The 21050-nt window shown below is 45.2% G+C and overlaps 1 protein-coding gene across 9 annotated transcripts in view; it reads left to right on the forward strand.

The window, feature by feature from the left end:
* Nucleotides 1-21050, forward strand: part of ptprfa (protein tyrosine phosphatase receptor type Fa) — a 79194-nt gene that overhangs the window by 13295 nt on the left and 44849 nt on the right. For 2 of the 9 annotated variants that reach the window (XM_054749568.2, XM_054749569.2), the window contains exons 5-9: nucleotides 169-357; nucleotides 4234-4251; nucleotides 4699-4809; nucleotides 17102-17113; nucleotides 19903-20172. In XM_054749568.2, the coding sequence (XP_054605543.1) occupies nucleotides 169-357; nucleotides 4234-4251; nucleotides 4699-4809; nucleotides 17102-17113; nucleotides 19903-20172 (600 nt within the window). Of the gene's footprint in view, nucleotides 1-168; nucleotides 358-4233; nucleotides 4460-4698; nucleotides 4810-17101; nucleotides 17114-19902; nucleotides 20173-21050 lie in introns of those variants that run through there. The other 7 variants (XM_015962246.3, XM_054749572.2, XM_054749570.2 and 4 more) reach the window with 6 other exon arrangements.

Genomic DNA, 21050 nt, shown 5'->3' on the forward strand with positions numbered 1-21050 from the left:
TGCATAAGATTTTGTCATGATTAAGAAAACCCACACAGCTTTTCTGCAGTTCTGAGAGTTTAAAATGCACCACAGATAGATTTGTTTGTGTTAGAGTTTAAGGCTATATAAGCCTGGTTCTGACAATAACTTTGTTTAGCAGATTGGTTGTGTTTCTCTTGGCGACAGAGGACCAGATTCCCCATGGTTTCCCCACCATAGACATGGGTCCTCAGCTGAAGGTGGTCGAGAGAACCACCACTGCTACGATGCTGTGTGCTGCCAGTGGAAACCCCGACCCGGAGATCCACTGGTTCAAAGACATGCTGCCTGTGGACATCAGCAGCAACAGTGGCAGAATAAAACAGCTACGTTCAGGTGAAGCCTCATCCTAGCCTGTTCACGCACGCACGCACACACACACACACACATGCACACACGCACGCACGCACACACACACACACACACACACACGCACGCACACACACGTGCACACACACACACACACATACACGCACACACACATACACGCACACACACACGCACGCACACACACGTGCACACACACACACGCACACACACACACACACGTGCACACACACACACACACGCACACACACGTGCACACACACACACACGCACACACACACGCACACACACACGTGCACACACACACATGCACACACACACGCACGTACACACACACGTGCACACGCACGCACACACACGTGCACACACACACACACACGCACGCACACACACGTGCACACACACGTGCACACACACACACACACGTGCACACACACACACGTGCACACACACACACACACACACACACACACACACACACACACACACACACACTGCCTGGCCAAAATAAAGTCACTAGGATCCTCCTACTGAATGAGTGATTATCTTTCAGCTGCAACCAGTTATTTAACTGGTGGTTGTGGAAAAGATGTTAGTCTGTTTTAGAAGGGTCAGATCATTGGCTGGCATCAAGCAGAGAAAACATCCAAGGAGGTTGCTGTACCCTGTTTTAGAGCGATGGGCGCATCAGGGTAAGAAGAGCGGCCGATTAAGTGATGCACCCATCATGCCTAGTGCCCACTGCACAAGCCTGTGGGGGCAGTGCTATGATCTGGGGGTGCTGCAGTTGGTCAGGTCTGGGTTCAGCAACAGGATGTGCTCAAAGAATGAGGTCAGCTGACTACCTGAATATACTGAATGACCAGGTTATTCCATTTCCCTGACGGCACGGGCATATTCCAAATAGTGAAAGAGTGGTTCAGGGAACATGAGACATCATTCTCACACATGGATTGGCCACCACAGAGTCCAGACCTTAACCCCATTGAGAACCTTTGGGATGTGCTGGAGAAGGCTTTGTGCAGTGGTCGGACACTTCCATCATCAGTGCAAGATCTTGGTGAAACATTAATGCAACACTGGATGAAAATTAATCTGGTGACATTGCAGAAGCTCACTGAAACAACGCCACAGTGGATGTGTGCCGTAATCAAAGCTAAAGGCGGTCCAACGAAATACTAGTGTGTGTGACCTTCATGGCGACTTTTCTTTTGGCCAGGCAGTGCTTTGTTGAAATTTGATGATGTTCCAGCGCTTTTTTATTTAGCAGAAATCAGGTTTTTGATTGATTTGAAATGCATTTTTGTTGATTTTTATTTTCTTTAGTTTAAATAGACAAAGTGAACGTTAAGGAGCTGGTTTTAAAAGACGACGCATTTACTCTGAGGATTTCATACTGCTACGCTCTACTTACTCTTTGTTTCATGGAAACATTGTGAAAATATAAAAAAAAAATACTGTTATTTTTCGCAATGAACCATGATTTTTGTCCTGACACAAGTGTGGCATGTATCTGTGGGACAGGACTGCAGGGACATGGCAGGTCTCAGTTCTGTCCCATCTCTCCCCTCTGGAAGCTGCGATGAGCCTTCTATCCAAACCCAAGGGGCCACACAGCTTCTGGTGCCCCTCTCTTATCAGTCACTACCTACCTGATGGTTTGTGTTCCTGTCAGCTGAAGGTGACTGATTGTTTCATCAGGCTCACTGATATCTGCACAGAAACCAACCCTCTGAACCATTTGCTGCATGTGACTCTTGGTACACTCAAATTGAGTCAGTGAAACAGACAGAATGTAAAATGAAGAAAAAAGCTTTTTTCACTTAAACTTTGCAGCCAGAGCTGTTACTTTATCCACCTTTCTAAATGACATCTACATCAACATGAGCTGAGGTGGATGTTTATAGATGTGCTGGATCAGAACAAGGGCAGTACTCTCTCACTCCTGCTCCCTCTGACTTAGGCCTAGTCCACACGTAGCCGTTTTTTTTTTAAAAACGAATATCCGCCCCTCCAAAAACTTGCATCCACACCACCTCGTTTTAAAAAAAAAAACTGTCCACACGTACCCGGATAAATACGTTGTTAAGGACATGCCAGACCTGTAGGCGGCAGTACTTCCCCCGTTCGTAACCTCGTCCTTCGTCTGTGGTCTTCCGCAAGGAGCAGTAATTCCGCTTGCAAAAACAAACAAGCAAAAAGCGCTTGGACAATTGATAAAGCGAGCGCAGCTCTGAGGGCATTCATGCTGTCGGCTAGTGTAAACACAGGTCGCACACGTGATGTCAGCATTTTTTTGTCGCGGAAAGTGACGCTGCGGACCTTAAAACTCTGGTTTTGTCTGTCCACACGCAGACACCCAAAACGCAGATCTTCACTTTGGCCGAAGTTTTTAAAAAGATCCGTTTTCCTGTGAAAAAACTCCGTTTTCGTGTGGATGACAGGCCAAAACGTAGAAAAATATCTACGTTTTGGCAGATCCCCGGCTACATGTGGACAGGGCCTTACACTGTTCTCCCAGAGGGACTTGTTATTAATTAACCAGTTAACAGCCTCAGGAAGTTCCAGTTCCTGCAACCTTTTTTGAGCGCCTTAAAAATCTCTAAAAATAGTCAACTCTTAATATTAGACCCATGGTCAAGCAAAGTCGTGGATGTTGACCTGCACAGTCTGCAGAGTTGGCTCAGAGTCTTGCAAACAAACCACAGAGACACAGCCTGGTGAACATCTAAACGTAACCCTTTCATGTATGAATAAGGAAATCTTCAACCATGATTTTTGTAACAAGTTTTTCATTCACCTTTAGGTATGAATGAAACAAATTTCAACTAATTTTTGTTTTTTAACATTTAATTTACAAATAGTTTATTATATGTCCACTTCAGTGGACAGTGTGCATTCTGAACATTAAATATGTTGGCTTGACTTTAACTAGAGTCCAATGGGGGGCTCAAATGCAATTCCATTATGCACGAAAGGGTTAAAAAAGCTGCTCATTCTGACCCAAACTGCTTAGTTCTGTCTGTGAAGCCCAGAGGATGCTCTGAGTGACTACGTGGGCCTGCCCGGCAGACCTCATGGTTTTAATACTTGGTAGAAACATTGATAAGGTAGAGCACCGATCTAACGTCTGGACACCCCGGCTCATTCACTATTAGTGGGAATATGTGTTCAGACTCTTGACTGAACCTCTATAAATGATGATCATTCCAGGCAGTATGCAGAAACAAGATACGCACGTGCGCGCGCGTGCACACACACACAGACACACACACACACACACACACACACACACACACACACACACACACACACACAGTCCTCTCATCTAGTAGAGCATCTCGTGGAGCAGCAACTAAATATTACTGAAGGTTTCCCTAAGTTGCATCAGAGTTTCCCTCTAAAAATAGATCCTTAATAGTGAATCTGATAGTCAACAGTTTTCTGGGAAAAACACAGCCGGTGAAGGACTCCAATATCATGCAGAAAGCTGCCTTGTTGATTAAACAGCTGCACTCATAAATCATCAGATTAAAATAAGAACACCGACTGGTTAAAGGGGAGGACAGAGTCCACCGTGTTTGGACAGGGTGTGAGGAATTATTACGAATCCCTCAGAAAATCAGAATGAAGGAATAAATATTAGAGCAGTCTTTAAGGACATGGGTTTCTGTATGTATTTCCTTCATCAATAATCAAAGTTGAAACCAACAGTGATGATAATGTTTATTTATTTCTCTCATTAGTAGAAAATCACACTCCTACACATGTCTAAATGTATTACAAGCTTTTGTTTTCTGTAGTGTTTCTTCTTTGCCTTCCTGCTCTCTGTCTTCTCTTCTAATGATTATTTTTAATCTCATTTGCATTCAAATTACCTCACAGGTGGTACACCAATAAGAGGTAAGAATGCCAGGTGCAGCAAGCATCTCTTCATCCCCACTCCTTCATGGTCTTCTTCATCATGTCCTTCGGTCTGTTTGTCTCCATCTCCTCCATCCCTGTCAGAAAGAGCGTGACCTTTCAAAGGTCAAACACATGAAAACCCTCAACAGAGACACTCGATCAGTTTAACAAACCAGAATGGGTGAAAGGTAATTGTAGGTCAAAGGTCAGAGATCACATTCATGCTTAATGACAAATATTCTGTGTGTGTATGTGTGTGTGTGTGTGTGTGTGTGTGTGTGTGTGTGTGTGTGCGGGCATTTGTGAGTGTGTAGTGTGTGTGTGTGTGTGTGTGTGTGTGTGCGCGTGTGTGTGTGTGTGCGTGTGGGTGTGTGTGTGTGTTTGTATGTGTGTGTGTGTGTGTGGTGTCGCTCAAACCTAAAACAACTTGACCTCTCCTCCCAGGAGCTCTTCAAATAGAAAACAGCAACATGTCCGACGAGGGGAAGTATGAGTGTGTGGCGGTGAACAGTGCTGGGACTCGCTTTTCCAGTCCAGCTAACCTTTATGTTCGAGGTAAGACTTACTATGACTCTGGTCAGTCCTCTGGCCTTCAGAGTGTGACTACTGTCTTTATTAGAGATGCGTGATATATCGGTATCAATATCGGTATTGGCCAATGTCAGTCATTTTGTAACATATCGGTATTGGTTCTATAAATAAAACTGGGCTGATATTAACAACCGATATTTTTTCCATCTGGTTTCTTTTTGTTTATCTGCTTCGGGGGGGGGGGGGGGGGGGTGTATTTGTTTAGTCATGTGACAGTGACTGTAATCATCTCAGAAGTGTAAATGTGTGTTGTGTGTGTACATAATAATGTAAGTTCAGCTTTAATAATTTCATTCTATACCAAATCTGCTGATTTTAGAAGCATTAATGCCAGTACATCGGTATCGGCAAATATCGGTTAACAATGTGTAAAGGATGGGTAGTTTACATCTTAGTTATGAACCATAAAATGTGAGATTCCGTAGAAATATGAAATATCAATCTGATGGATCTTTAAATATTTTAATCAGAAGGTCAGAACTTTTTATTGCAGGGATTACTTGACACTTCGCATTAACTCCGAGGAAAGAGTCAGGTTTATAATAGTTGAGAAATTTATTTCTACACAATCTTTAAACAAGACTAACTTAAACACTCTGTGTACTGATGGAACTAAGGTGGAGTGAGACGTGATGAATGATGATGGTGTGTGTGTGGAATGTTGTTATCAGAACCAGCGGATCCGGAGAAGCATTTAGTTCTGAGTGGGAGTGAATGTTTCGCTCTAAACTTTAGTAGGAGATTTATAACACACATGAAACGTCATCTGTCAGTCTACGTACCCCAGGGGAAGCCTCCGATTAGATCCAGAATGTCGAGGTCCTCTTGGACCCTCCTTGGAACCGAAGCCGGTAGAAAAGCAGCGGTGCCGACCAAACTAGTCTTGGAATGCTTCCAGGTCACGATAGGTTCATTGGCGTCAGCGAGACCCTGAAGGGGTGGTTAGGTTCAGCTTTTATTCTGAAGGAACCGTTGCGGTCAGGTGTAACTTGCAACAGATTTTATCCAGCTTGTTGAGGTTCTTTTGGCTGAAGAGGAAGTCCGGATGGCTTGTCTGAGACTTCTCTAGAACGCTTTGAACTAAAGTAAAGGTGGCGTGGAATAGCTTTTATAATTGTCATATTTTAGTTTACTGGCGAATCAGAATTTTGACATGCAAAAGAGGGTTTATACAAACGCCACAGAAAACCACGCCTGGCCAGAAACGAAGGTTCTGATTGGATCAGACAAAAGGAAATGTGTCGTGTGACTTTAGCATTACGTGTCACCAGTGTCTAGTGCAAATGTCCAAGATTATTATTAGTTGTAAAATCCTACTGATCACAGGATTATAATATCAAGTAATAACATTGTCATTTCACAGATTGATTGAACATTGGGCTCACATTATTATTGGTAACAACAAAGTTGTTTGATTATGTGTTTATCAAGAGAGTTCTTCGTCTTCGTCTCTAGCTGTAAAAGGTGAAGCAGTTCAGATGAGCAGAGGGCATGAAAGACCTTGGCCAATATCTCATGTAGATTAGGCCTGTGCCAGAGACTTTATGTCTCTGCTCGAGCAGATGCAGCAGATCATAACCTTTAGGTCAAAAACAGGACATTCATGATGCTACAAGTGTAGCGGTCACACTTTATAGCGTGATGACTGCTAATTAATTATGACCAATAAGATGTGATAATTCCATATAAATATAAAATATCAATCTGATTGATTTTTCAAAGTTTAATCAGAAGATTACAGTTACTTTTACTTGTTCAGGGATCATAAACACACTTCGTATTAATTCAGAGTCAGGTATATAGTTAAAAAGGAATTTTATTATTTTCTAAACTAATGATTATACATGACAAGATATGAATAATGAGATGGTAGGTATGGTATGGAGATGTAGGTGGTGTGATGTAAGCTAGATGTTTATCACAATATTGGTATCTGAAAGAAATTGTGAAATCTGGGTGTAAAAGAATTTGTTGTCTGCTTTAAACTAGATAGTTGATTATTAATAAAACAGCATTAAACACAATTTGTTGTGTCTACAAACCCTGGTGGAGACCCCCAGCAGATCCAGACTATCAGAAGATGGGTGGACCTCATGGCACGGGAAGCTAATAGATTAACTCCGATACGACCCGTCCAGTCTTGCGATGTCTCCAGGTCACAACTGTGGCTGGAATGCTTGGTTGCATCCAAAGTGGATGTGGCTCTTAGGGAGCCGTCTGGCTGTGTCAGCTTGCAGCCTGCAAACAGGTTTTTGACTGTATGTCAAAAGAGATGTCTCAAGGATGTATTTTCCAAATTGGCCGGATCAGAACTCCACTAGAAACTGTACTCGGGAAGTAATTCTTGTTTTATCAAACTACTTTGTTATGATTTCAGGCCAAGTTTGGCCAATCAAAATTTGACTAGTTTCTGGGTATTTGACATGGTCTGGGGAACTTGTTTAACCCAAGACATGCAGAATCACAGTCTCACACAGATCTCAGGGTAAAATAATGTTTTATTAATAAAACGGGAACTCAGGGCGCGCTGGAAAAGACCAGTGGAGGTAGAAAACGGGAGCGCAGTATCTGAGGATGGGAGAGCAGAAAACAGGTGAGTCCAGGGAGGTAAGTCTTAAACTAGGTGGGTGCAAAGCTTTAGACTTACTGGGAGCCCGTAGGTTAGGAGCGAGGGAGGGTAGGTTGGGTGCCGGGGTGAATTCACGAGGGGAGTGTCCAGGAGTGGAAGTGAGAGGAGAGCAGGAGAGCGGGCTGACCGGGAGGGGAGGAGAACGGTGGGAGCTGCGTCCGGAGGTCCTATGGGCACAGGTGAGTAATCCAGAGAAGGCTCGAAGATCCAAGATGTTCTCCAGTGGAGTCACGGGAAACCAGAAGTGTTATCAAAGGAGTCACAGAAGTCCAAAGGTTATCCAGAGGAGTCTCAGAGGGAATCCAAAACGATCCAAAACCTGGGAGACAGGTAAGTCAGGTAAAAATTCCAAAACGGTCTCAAAATACTTAGAATCACTAGAGTTATATCCAAGAGTCACAAAGGGCTGGAAGCTACTGAGCTGTAGTTAATCATCCGGCGAAGTGATGTGTTCTCCTCCTCCTTAAATAGCTGGACCCGCTGATTGCCAATGCGCTGCAGCTGGAGCCTCCCTCTCCTGAAACACAACAGCTCAAAGATGGGGAAAATGAGAGGAGTACTCACCCCGGCACATGACAGTACCCCCCCCCCCCCCCCAACGGACAGACCAAGCCTCGTAGTCCCGGCTCAGGGACGGATCCTCGATGAAGGAGTGGGGCACCCAGGAACGCTCCTCCGGACCGTACCCCTCCCAGTCGACCAAGTACTGGGTACCTGCATGGTGACGCAGTGGTTAGCACTGTTGCCTCATAGCATGAAGGTCGCAGGTTTGAAACTCGGCTGTGGCCTTTCTGCGTGGAGTTGCGTGTTCTCCCCATGCATGCGTGGGTTTCCTCCGGGTACTCTGGTTTCCCCCACAGATCACAACATGCCCTGCAGGTTATAAATTGTAAGTCGCTTTGGATAAAAGCGTCTGCTAAATAAATAAATATAACATAAACATACCTCGGCCACGGGGTTGGGAGTCCAGGATCCTGCAAACAGTGTAAACCAAGCCCCCCTTGTAGTACCGCGCAGGTGGTGGTGGAGCCGGTGTAGGACAGAGGGGGCTCGTAACAACAGGTTTAACCAGGGACACGTGAAACCCTGGGTGAATCTTGAGGGAGCGCGGGAACTCCAACCGCACCGTGGAGGGAGTGGGGACGTCCAGAATTCCAAATGGGCCTAGGGCCTAGGGGAGAACTTACGGGAGGTCGCCTTTAATGGAATGTCCTTTGACGAAAGCCAGACCTCTTGTCCCGGAGCGTAATCCGGAGCGGGGTGCTGCCAGCGATCTGCCAGCTGCTTGTTCCTTTCATCAGTCCTGTCCAGAGCTGCCCGGGTGACGCCCATGCCCGTTTGGCCCCCCGGAGGAACTGAGGAACCAAGGAGGGAGCCGAGGACTGCTGGGGAAACAGAGATGGTTGGTATCCTAATGATGCTTCAAAGGGAGACTGACCTGTAGAAGTTGAGATGTGGCAGTTGTGAGCATATTCCACCCAGGCGAGGTGGGTGCTCCACGAGGATGGGTGAGTTGAACAGACACAGCGCAGCATGGCCCCGAGCTCTTGATTCATGCGCTCACATTGCCCATTCGTCTTCGGGTGGTAACCAGAGGTGAGGGAGACCTTGGCTCCCAGTGCCTCAGTGAATTCCTTTCACACCTTGGACATGCACTGAGGTCCTCGATCAGAGAGGATATTCTCTGGAATACCATGAAGCCGGAAGACATGTTTAATGAGCAACTTCGCAGTGACTGTGGAAGAAGGGAGAGTCTTTAGTGGTATGAGGTGGCAGGCCTTAGAAAATCAGTCCATGATGGTGAGAATAGTAGTAAAACCCTGGGAGTCTGGTAAACCACAGACAAAATCCAACGCTATGTGTGACCAGGGGCGAGCAGGAGTCGGAAGGGGGTTTAACAACCCTGCCAGAGGCCTATGGTCCCCCTTCTGTTGGGCACAGATATGGCAACCTGAAATATAGTCTTTTACATCCTTATACATTGCAGGCCACCAGAAAGTTCAACGTATGAGGGCAATAGTGAGTCCAGCTCCTGGGTGTAGGGAGAACCTGCCTGTGTGTGCCCAGTGGACGACCTTTCCTCTCATGGCCTGTGGCACTTAGAGCCGGCCAGGAGGTCCCTTACCTGGACCCAGGTCAGTCCTTTTTGCCTCCAACACTTGATCCCGGATCTCCCAAGTGACTCCACCCACCACACAGTCCGGGGGGAGTATTGTGGAGGGTTCCTCCTCATGATCTGGAGCGTACTGCCTGGAGAGGGCATCAGGCTTGGTATTCTTTGGTCCAGGACGGTACGAAATCTGGAAGTTGAAGTGGGAGAAGAAAAGGGACCATCTGTATTGCCACGGGTCGAGCCTCTTTGCCTCTCTTAGGTAGACCAGATTCTTGTGATCCGTCCAGATGAGAAATGGTGTCTCGGCTCCCTCCAGCCAGTGTTTCCACTCCTCTATTGCCAGCTTCACAGCCAGAAGTTCTGTGTAGCCCACATCATATCTGCTTTCTGTGGGGGTCAAGCGGCGAGAGAAAAAAGCACAGGGGTGAAGCTGATTGTCTGAGGGAGATACCTGAGAAAGCAATGCGCCAACACCGGTGTCTGAGGCATCCACTTCCAAAGTAAACTGGCATAGAGGATCTGGTCTGTGGAGCACAGGGGTGTTAGTAAATCTCCTATTTAACGTCTGGAATATAGCCTCAGCCTCTGGGGACCAAACAAAAGGGCGGTTAATAAAGGTTAGGTTAGTCAGAGGGGCGGCGTTCTGGCTGTAGTTCCGAATAAACCTCCTGTAGAAGTTTGCAAACCCAAGGAACCTCTGAAGTTGTTTGCGGGTGGACGGTGTGGGCTATTCAGTGACCGCACAGACCTTCTCAGGGTCTGCCCTTAACTTCCCACTCTCTATGATGAAACCTAGAAATTTTACTCTAGGGACATGAATCTCACATTTCTCTGCTTTAGCATAAAGGCGGTTTTCCAGGAGACGCTGCAACACTAACCTGACATGCTTAATATGTTGTTCTTCAGAACTGGAGAAAATTAAAATGTCATCTAAGTAGACGGTTGATAACTTGTTTATATAGTCTCCCACCACAGAGTTCACAAGGGCCTGGAAAACGACTGGGGCATTAGTAGAACCAAAAGGCATTACTAAATATTCATAATGTCCAATGGGTGTCTTAAAAGCAGTCTTCCATTCGTCTCCCTGACAAATCCGTACCAGATGGTAAGCGTTTCTGAGGTCCAACCGGCTTAAAATCGTGGCATCCTGATTGGGCTCAAAGGTAGAGGTTAGCAAAGGCAGTGGGTATTTGTTTTTGACTGTTATCTGATTTAAACCTCTGTAGTCGATGCAGGGTCTGAGCGTTCCCAGCTTTTTGGGGACAAAGAAAAAACCCGCACCAAGGGGTGAGGAGGATGGTCTGATGAGACCGGCGGCCAGAGACTCCTGAATGCAGCTCTCCATGCTCTCTCTCTCTGGCTTTGAGAGGTGATAAAGTCGACTGGAGGGAAGAGGAGCTCCTGGCAACAGATCTTTGCTGCAGACGAACGGTCTGTGAGGAGGAAGTGAAGATGCCGGGTCTTTACTGAAGACTTGGCTGAGGTCGTGGTAGACCGGTGGCACCGTGAATAAATCAATCTTCTCCGAGGAAGGAGTTGCGGGACTGCGGAGACTGGGTGAGGCTGAGCGGAGGCAGGTCTGTGAGCATTTGGGGCTCCACTCCTCTACTTGGTTAGTTTTCCAATTCACGTGTGGGTTATGGAGGGACAGTCAGGAGTGACCCAGGACCAGCGGAGACTGAGGAGAGGGAAACACATAAAACACCAAGGTCTCCATGTGGTTACCTGATACCCATAGTTGCAGAGGGACGGTCTGGTGAGTGATGGTGGATAAGTGCCGGTTGTCCAGAAAGGCCACAGAAAGTGGAGAAGCCAGCCGGATGGTAGGAATCTTCCATCTTCTCACCAGGTCAGGGTCCGTCATAGACTGCTCACAGCGAAAGTCAACTAGTGCCTCCAATGGAAACTGATCAGAATTTAAAAACACAGAGCACTGGAGTACACAGCGGGAGCTTGCAGAGGAAGAATTACTGCCCACCAGTAGTCCTAACTTTACTGGTGGGCTCTGCCTTTTAACAGAGCCAGGCAGACTCTAGCAAAATGTCCAGACTCCCCACAATACATGCACAGACCTGACCTGATTCGGCGTTGCTTCTCCTCCTGGGTGAGGCGAGTCCTGCCCATCTGCATGGGCTCTTCCGAGGCGGGGGGCTCAGTGGAGGAGCGGGCCCGCCCTGAACCATGATTTCGGTCAGGAGTAGGGGAGGTCTTGCAGTTGGGGCTCTGGTAACGCAGCTCATGGTGGCACTTATCGATGGATATCGCCAGGCGGATTAGTTCCTCCAGAGACTGGGATTTCGGACACAGCGCCAGATGATTCCGGATACGGTCATTGAGGGACTCCGTAATAGCAGCGAGAAGGGCGTCTTCATTCCAGGAAGACCGGGTTGCCAACGTCCTGAACTCCACCGATAGATCAGCCACCGATTTCTGCCCCTGCGTTAAATTCCACAGCCGTCTTCTGATGTCCTTAACGGATTCGGAACCTCCAAAAGTCAAGTTAAAATCCGTTAAAAAATCCTCTAAGGGACCACACAGGAAAGTGGGACAGTGACTCTTCGCTTCCGCCCACCTCAGTGCTCTTCCACGAAGTAATCCAACGATGTATGAAATCTTAATAGAATCCCGGGTAAAGGCTTCTGGTGAGCGCTCAAATGCGAGTCTACACTGTAAAAGCAAGCTGTAACAATCCTCGAACTCACCACTGAAGGTCTGAGATGGTGGTGAAGAGGCTGGGCAGAAGTGGGTGACTTCCGTGTGCGTTGTTGTTTCCGGCTCGGGGGCAACAGGAGCTACTGAGGCGGTCGGCGGGTGTTCCGTGGCGAGGGCCGGGGGCTGCGGCTGGGACAGTCTGTCATGGACCTGCCGTACCATGGCCTCCAACTGCTGGTACTGGTGGTTAGCTGCCAGTAGCTGCTCCATCAGCAGTGGCAGAGCTTGCTCCTGTTGGGACAACCTGTGGAGCAAATTAATGAGAGGTGGATCTGCGGGGGTTAGTGGGCTGGCCGGATGATTCCGACATGGTCTGGGGAACGTGTTTAAACTAAGACATGCAGAATCACACTCTCACACAGATCTCAGGGTAAAATAATGTTTTATTAATAAAACGGGAACTCGGGGCGCACTGGAAAAGACCAGTGGAGGTAGAAAACGGGAGCGCAGCGTCTGAGGAGGGGAGAGCAGAAAACAGGTGAGTCCAGGGAGGTAAGTCTAAAACTAGGTGGGTGCAGAGCTTTAGACTTACTGGGAGCTGGTAGGTTAGGAGCGAGGGAGGGTAGGTTGGGTGCCGGGGTGAATCCACGAGGGGAGTGTCCAGGAGAGGGAGCGAGAGGAGAGCAGGAGAGCGGGTTATCCAGAGGAGTCTCAGAGGGAATCCAAAATGATCCAAAACCTGGGAGACAGGTAAGTCAGGTAAAAATTCCAAAACGGTCTCAAAATACTTAGAATCACTAGAGTTATATCCAAGAGTCACAAAGGGCTGGAAGCTACTGAGCTGTAGTTAATCATCCGGCGAAGTGATGTGTTCTCCTCCTCCTTAAATAGCTGGACCCGCTGATTGCCAATGCGCTGCAGCTGGAGCCTCCCTCTCCTGAAACACAACAGCTCAAAGATGGGGAAAATGAGAGAAGTACTCACCCCGGCACATGACAGTATTTACCATCATCCTTCAGAAAGCCATGTCCCCCTCAGATACAAAAAAAATTTTTTATCACTATGAATGAGAATGGCTTAAAACACTAATGTGAGGTGAACCTTAACCTTAATTTGTTTCTTATGAAGATGTGTATGAGTGTAGATAATGCTTTACTTGTTAAATCAAACACATGCGATCATAAGATCTGCAATGGATCATTGTAAGAGCAACATTCTTTTCAACTTCATTGATTTAAGCACAGATTATTAAAACATTTCATTTAAACATCTTGTTCATTCAACGCACAATTATGCAGAGAGATAAGGCTTTTGCGGGAGACCTTGACAGTTTATTTATGTCTGCGCTGAAGAACAATAAGTGAGTAAAAGGTTGATTTGTGGGTCTGAATCCTCCAACTGGTGTAACCTTGACTTTGCAGCTCTGGCGTGTATGAAAGGTTACTGTGTCAATTTGATGGTGAAAATGGACCTTTTTGATTCATTTCATCAGCCATAAGAGTGATCTTAATATTAGATATCAGTATCAGCCCAAAAATTTCATATTGGTGCATCGCTAGTCTTTATGCTTGTGTGAATTTCTTTGACCTGCTAGGTTCAGGATTTTGGAGCAGCAGGATTGTTGGATTTATCCAGAGTGAACAAAAACTTTGTTTTTATGTCTTATTTGTTTAAATGATGATAAAGTATTTGAGTAAAAGAAGTTTACTCTTCCAGTTCTGTAACAATCCTCCACAGGTTCTCATTTCAAAGCAAGTTTTAACAAAAGCCACAATGATGAAAATTTACTTCCCAGCCAGAGAAAAATCCTTAGGAAGCCATTATATACATTTTTTCAAGTGGAAAAGGGAAAATTTTAGGTGACGACTTCTAATTTCAAATGTGCTAATTTTTCCACTGATGGTTCTTTTAAAGTTGACTTTAAAAACAGCTACCTGGTGCGGGGGTCGTTCTACCAAAACTGTTTATTGGTCTTGTTTGCTTTTTAATTAGTGAGCACGTGAACACATGGTGTGGCATCCTAAGTCTAGGAGACCTGGTCCTTCTGTGGTCCTGTCAGTCTGGTCGAGCTTTTCTCCCATCATGCTGTTTGCTTTGGGCCAAACAACATTTGCTTCATTTGCACATCTACACTTTCACACTGACTTCCACTGTCCATGGTTGTCTTTATTGTGTGTGTAATAATATGATTATTTAGTAATCAGGATATTTTGTTTGTATTCATAAATATGCAACAACTTTTCTTAATTAATATGCCCTGAAGCATTGAATACAGTTCATTTTGTTATTAGATAATTTCATTGTTCTACAGAAAAGTTAAAAGAAGAAACTAGGAAGTCCCTGTGGTTGTTTGTAAGCTAAAACCCAGGTGTTAAGCAGATTTATGATTTTCTTGCGAGAAGTGAGGAGAGAGGAGAACGAGAGGAGGGAGAAAGGAGGCGCGAAGGAGAATCGTCGGATGGCCGTGGAGAGAGACTAAAGGAGCTCGAGGAGAACTGCTAATAGGCCGGGTGCGGAATCATATCCAGCCTGGACGATTATTCTTCACACCAGAAGATCGTGGAAGAGTTCGTGGTGTCACGATTCAGTGTTGGTAGGACCCAAAATGCAGTACCCAGGATGACACGAGGCAGAATTTGGTTCAAAGTAAAAATCCTTTTATTTGCAGGATAAAGGAAACAAAAATAAATCCAAGGCAGCGAGCCAAAAACCAAAAAGTCCTGGAGCAGAGGACACCCAAAGCTCTCTTAGAAAACCAAAAACCTAGAGACCAAAAGCTCAACCAAGAGCACGAAGACCTGGAGACAATAAGCTCACACTGAGCATGGACAAACGCTGACAACATACAAACAATGGACCGACACCAAACAGAGACAAGACAGGGCTTAAATACACAGGGAGAACATTTAAGCAAACAGGAAACAGGTGTGTGGAGTGAGGGCTGGAGGGAAGGCAGGTGACACCAATTATCTAAATGGGGGAAACAGAACCAATGGAGGGCAGATAACCTCAAACCCAAAACTAAACCTAAAACTGAGGGAAGGACTCACACAAACACTGAGCAGGGGAATGGCACAGGACCTGGGAGGAATTGACTTTACAACATAAGACACCTAACTGAAACGCAGACAAAGGACACATGAGGGCGCTAAGAGACACAAAAGGGAATCTAGAGAGGGATGGAGGACACCAGGAGGCACATGAAGAAAGGGGCAGACGCAGACCATGACACGTGGCCGATGTAGGCAGTGGGAGAGCGAGTTTTAACCGGTTCCAGTGGAGGTCAGAGGAGCTAAGCTACACTAAAGTTTCGCTGCAGCTATCGGAGCCACACAGGAGGAGTGTGACGCACGGATCCAGCCACTCACCTGCACCGTGGGAAGAGAGCCAGGGAAGTTGGGACCCGGCATTGTTTTCCGCGATTGTGGGGACCAGGAAACACCTCCGACTGGTAGGATCAAGGGTTCCATTAAGGGAAATGAGCTCCAATGCGCGCCACCAAACTTAAGGCAAGCTTGCATAAAACATAAAGAGTGCACTCTAAAACTTCTAAAAAAAAAAAAAAAGAACTATAAGGGAAAACTAAACACGGGTTAACTTACTGTAATTTGGAACTAGTTTTTTGTGTTTATCATTCTCATTTGGTTAATACAGATACTCAAAATCTATTTCATTGTGTGTTAGCGTTTTCTTTATCCAGATGTACACTGGGAAACAAAAGTGCTTTACCACATATTGTTGTGTGCCTTGGGAAACCTCTGGAATCAAAGTTAAACCTCTAGACACAGTTTATATACATTGGAATGTCTCTTTCGCCACAACCGTAATTTGGGATTAAAGGGTAACGAGACTCAATAGCCAGCACCATATTCTATCGAGCCAGGTGGTGAAAGGGTTACATGTGTATTTAAATTTCTTTGTTAGAATCAAAACAATATTTTTCTCCTCAGTTCAGACTCTCCCAGTTCTTTCCTTGGCCGTTGATCCAAGCCATGATGAAGTGACAACTTATCTAATTTTGTTTTATTGTTCTGTAAAATCATGTCAATCATTGTTTTTCACTATGTTTAACTGTGTTACACACACAGTCACAGCTGTTGTGGAGGGGTTTTGTTGCTTCTCCTTTGGGGGACTCTATTGAACGTTGTGCTAAAGCAGTTATTGAAGATAGCAGACCATGGTGGAGTTTATTCAGTGATGTACATCTAGTCTTTCTGAGAGGAACCAGACTCTTCGTGTTTGTGGTTGGAATGAGTGGCTAATGTGCATAATAGGCCAGAATCAGCTCTGACTCTGATGGTTTAGTGTGTGTGTGTGTGTGTGTGTGTAACATCTGGTAGATGTTCCTCCACAAGGCCAGGTTTACTGTTGGCTAGTGGCTGGATCAAGTGGTGGTGTGATGTAACAATAGGGGCATTTTAAGCGTGCTAGAGCCTCAGCAGGTCAAAAAGAACATTTTTTCCTATAGGATAAAAAGTCACACCATCGTTCTGGCCTGCTTAGGATAGGATGGATTCATTTTTCTGGGAGACTCTTTGTACATTCAAGTTTTTCTAGTACCTCTTTTCAAAAGATCTGAAGTAATGGAAACTGCTCAGTATGGCTTCTGTTGAAATGATGAGTATAACAATGGTAGGACTGTGTGTGTGTGTGTGTGTGTGTGTGTGCATGCTCACTGTCCTCTTCTTTATAGATTTATTACTAAGGAACAGTTATTTGCCAGTTTTACTCTTTGTTTCTCCGTATCTTCTTCCTCCCACTCTTATGTTTTTCTCCTATTTATTTTATTTTCATTCTTACCTGAATCCCTCCATCACTGCTGCACCTTTTCATCAAAATACTTTCCAAATATCACCACTCAGATCAGCGCGAAGGTTGGTTTTCTGACTCTTTATCATGGTAAAGCAGAGGCCCGGCAGACTGGAGCCGTGCTGCGCCGGCACCTCGCTGGGCGCCCCAGGCCCGTCCCGGCCTCTTTCTGAGGACCCTAGCCCACTGTGAAACCCCCCCCCCCCTTTTCCACTGACCTGCACTCCAGCCCAACCCCATCCTCTAACCTCTACCACATTAGGCTGCGTGCAGCCTTCTGCTGCAAATTTTGTGAAGCAAGCGTTTCCAACCTCACGGCCCTGAAGTGCCAGATGTGCTCATGACTGATCACAACTGTGAACCCACCCAGACTGGATCAGGGTCCTGACAGAAAACTGGTAACATGAAAACTAGGTGGATGTAGTTTCCTCTTGATTTAATCTTGATGTAAATAGAACAAAACTTAAAGACGCTTTCAGCTTGCTGTAATCGTCTTTGTTCATACAGAACCAAGCTGAAGTTGTTTTTACACCTTTACTGCCTGGTTTTGACCCACTTCATTCCAGCTACCTTTCTGTTGAAGTCTGATTCAGTCAAATTCAGTTTAATCTTAATTGTAAAAGGTTATTCAAATGTGTTGAATGTCTGCCCACCTCTAGACATCCAGCAGTAGGACTGGACTAGTGGGGGGTGTAAAAACATCAGTTTGATTAGAAAATGGGTCAGCAGCATCACCGCTGATTTGGCGAGTGGAACCCATCACAAAGAAACTTCTCAGTACTGAAGCTTGCTTCACAAAATTCTGCTTGAGTCACATGACCTCCTGACCTGCATGCTAACTTTCTCTGGCTGAGCTCCCACTGTCTCCTCACGCATCTCTGTGTGGAAAATAGAAAACAGGGAACAAACCCAAGCCTCAGATTTCTCTAAAACCCAAACCAGAGGATTCTAGGGGCATTAGTGGATCTGCAGGCTTGAGTTGCATGTTTTTCTTTCTGTTATAGTTTTGATGTTATTTTCACTCATTTAGAAAAACACCACACCGAGTTCAGGTGTTTGTTGTTTGCAATGAGTGAACCCATGAAAACTGCACGAGGCTCTCTGGAGTCCAGCCTGAGCTGCATGAAGGTTCTGGTCCTCCAGAGTTCTTGAATAATTTGTTGATGGTTTCATTTGTAGAGACAGATGTGATCATCTTAAAATCATGTAGGAGTGTTCTTTTAGCCTGACCCCGTGTAAGCAAACAGACGAGTGTTTCTTCATCAGTGTCTGTTTTTTCTTAACAAAAACAATAATAATCCTTGATATCAGCTGTTACGAACAACTGGATTAGAAAACAAACTGAAACATAAAGTTCAGTGTTTTTTTTTTATTATTATTTATTTGATTGTAACATATGTGAAGGGAATGAATCAAAAGCATTCATTGCCATTGTACTTGGTATAACAAATTTGATAATCCTCTGAGATGTGATGTCTGGCCTTCCTGGTTGGTACAGGATGTGAGACTCGGTTGAATGTTCCAGGAGTATTTCGACATGCTGCTGATCCATTAGAGCCTCACATCAGGCATCAGACATCCGTTTTCTCAACAAGCACTGCTGGAATCCCATATTTTTTTGTTTTTAATTAACCTAACAAACATAATTAACTTCAAACTTTATATTAATGTTAATATTAAGTAATGCATTACTAAGCAGACACCCCTTGGCCCTTAAAGAGCAAGTCACCCCCTACAAGAAACTTACTTCACTCCCTCTTCATGTTTAAAAAATGCAACAAATGATGTTGCCTAGCAGACCGAGAGGGCGGAGCCACTAACAAATACACACACACACAGGCTCACAACTACATTGTGACATCATAATGTACCAGTTTACATCATAGCATACCTCTTAGCCAATAGCGGTGGCAGATTTAAATTCAACTGCAGTGCAGAGTTTTTACCTGACAACGGCACAACACTGATAGTTTTAGGCAGAATATTTAAATTTTAACTGAAATGCACTTAAGTGCTAAACTATTGACTACACCTGTCTGCAGCACGATTAGACACACATTTATATAGTTTATCAGGGAAAAAAAGCTGATTTGGGGGTGACTTGCTCTTTAAGGACACTCATTCAACAATAACAGGAACATTAATAAAGGGGCCCTTTGTTTATTAATGCTTAATAAAGCACTAAGTAACGTTAATAAAGGGACCCTTATTGTCAAGTGTTATCGAAATAGGAAATGAACACAGTATTTTGTTCCATTGGAAACGTGATTATCTCAAATTCCTGCTGCAGTGTGAGATATTTTATTAAATATGATCAATAGAGTCAGGAGTAGACATCAAAATAATTCTGGTTTCTACCTCAGCTAAAGCTAACAGCGCCTAAGGGTTTAGGGTCTGAAGGGTTTATGATTCCTTTCTTCAGGCTGAGCTTTTAACAGAATTGTAAACTTAAACATGTGGTAGAGAAAATCCCATACTTACTGTCACCCTCTAAGAGGCAAGTCTTTGGTGGAATGAACCCTTGCGTGGTGACAGAACCACTTACCTGCCCAGGACACTGAGAAAACTCGTTTTCCCTCCCAGTACTTCCATGTCACCGTGGAATATCCAAACTTGACACAAAAGTCAAGAGGTATGGTTGTTAGTTCTTTGTTGTAACGGTGCTACTTGGTAATAAATCATATGTAGTTGGAAGGTCTGATTCTTACTCACATTCATGATTTGTGACAACAAAAGTAAAATCAACCAAACAGAAAAATCTCAAGTTTTTGTTTTACACAAAGCAGGTCAGGTCTAACCCTTCCCCACCTCCTCCATGAGTACCCTCTCACAGAGTTTCTTTTCACCCCCACAGTGCGTCGTGTGCCTCCCCGTTTCTCCATCCCCCCCACTAATCACGAGGTGATGCCTGGGGGCAGTGTGAACCTGACCTGTGTGGCTGTTGGCTCTCCGATGCCTTTTGTCAAGTGGGTGAGTGGTGAGGTGGGGCTGTCCCAGGAGAACCACCTTCCTGTTGGCCGTAACGTCCTGGAGCTCACCAACATCCACCAATCTGCCAACTACACCTGCGTGGCCATGTCTGATCTGGGCGTCATCGAGGCCACGGCTCAGGTCACTGTCAAAGGTGAGTGTGGCTATTCCTGGACTACCTAGGGGGGCGGGGGATTTACTAAGTAAGTCCAGCGTGGTACACTAACTGGTGGGCATTTTGCTTCTAGAAAAAAAAGATATATTGAATATTTTGTTGCTCCAATAATGTTTTCATCTGATTATGAATATTAAATAAACTCAAAACTCATTTGCTGTTTTCTCGTGGAAGAGTTAGCTAAGTGTGAGGTTGATGCTAGCTCTGGCTTCGCCTTGTTTGGATTGTCAACAATTTTTGTGTTCCCAGTGAATTTCATGTCAAGAAGGCTGTGTGTGTGTCAGGGGCGGATTAAGAACTGAAGAACATCCGGGGCTTAACACACGCACACACATGCACACGCGCGAACACACACGCGCACTCACACGTGATACGCACTAGTCAACATCATATATATTTGTCTTGTACCACATAATTTTTAATCTGAAGCTACATATTAAGTATTTTCAGGGCAGAGCATTGTTCCTGTTAGTGTTTAGTGTGAGATGATAGTAAATATTCCCTTTCTTTCCCCAACCACTTCACCTGATAGTAATCTAACTTTAGGCAAACCAGCAGCACAACAAATATTTTCAAATAAGACTCACAAACCTGAGTCAACACCAGTCTCATCAAAGCTGGGGTTCTGTCGTTGTACTTTTGGTCTAAAAAACGTCCTTATGTCCATCTTCACTCATGCGTTTCAGGCAGAGACTGTAGAAGAAGCCGGCTGCTGAAGGGCTTCTTCTTCAGTGGTGGAGGCTCAGGCAGGCTGTATACAAACTACTGCCGGCTGCTCCCTCTCTGTTGGACTTTGGTACTGCATGTTACTTCCGCGATTTAGATCCGGGGCTTTTCATGAAACATCCGGGGCTTCA

The sequence above is a fragment of the Nothobranchius furzeri genome, chromosome 16 (genome assembly GCF_043380555.1).
Source record: "Nothobranchius furzeri strain GRZ-AD chromosome 16, NfurGRZ-RIMD1, whole genome shotgun sequence".
Classification (NCBI taxonomy): Eukaryota; Metazoa; Chordata; class Actinopteri; order Cyprinodontiformes; family Nothobranchiidae; genus Nothobranchius; species Nothobranchius furzeri.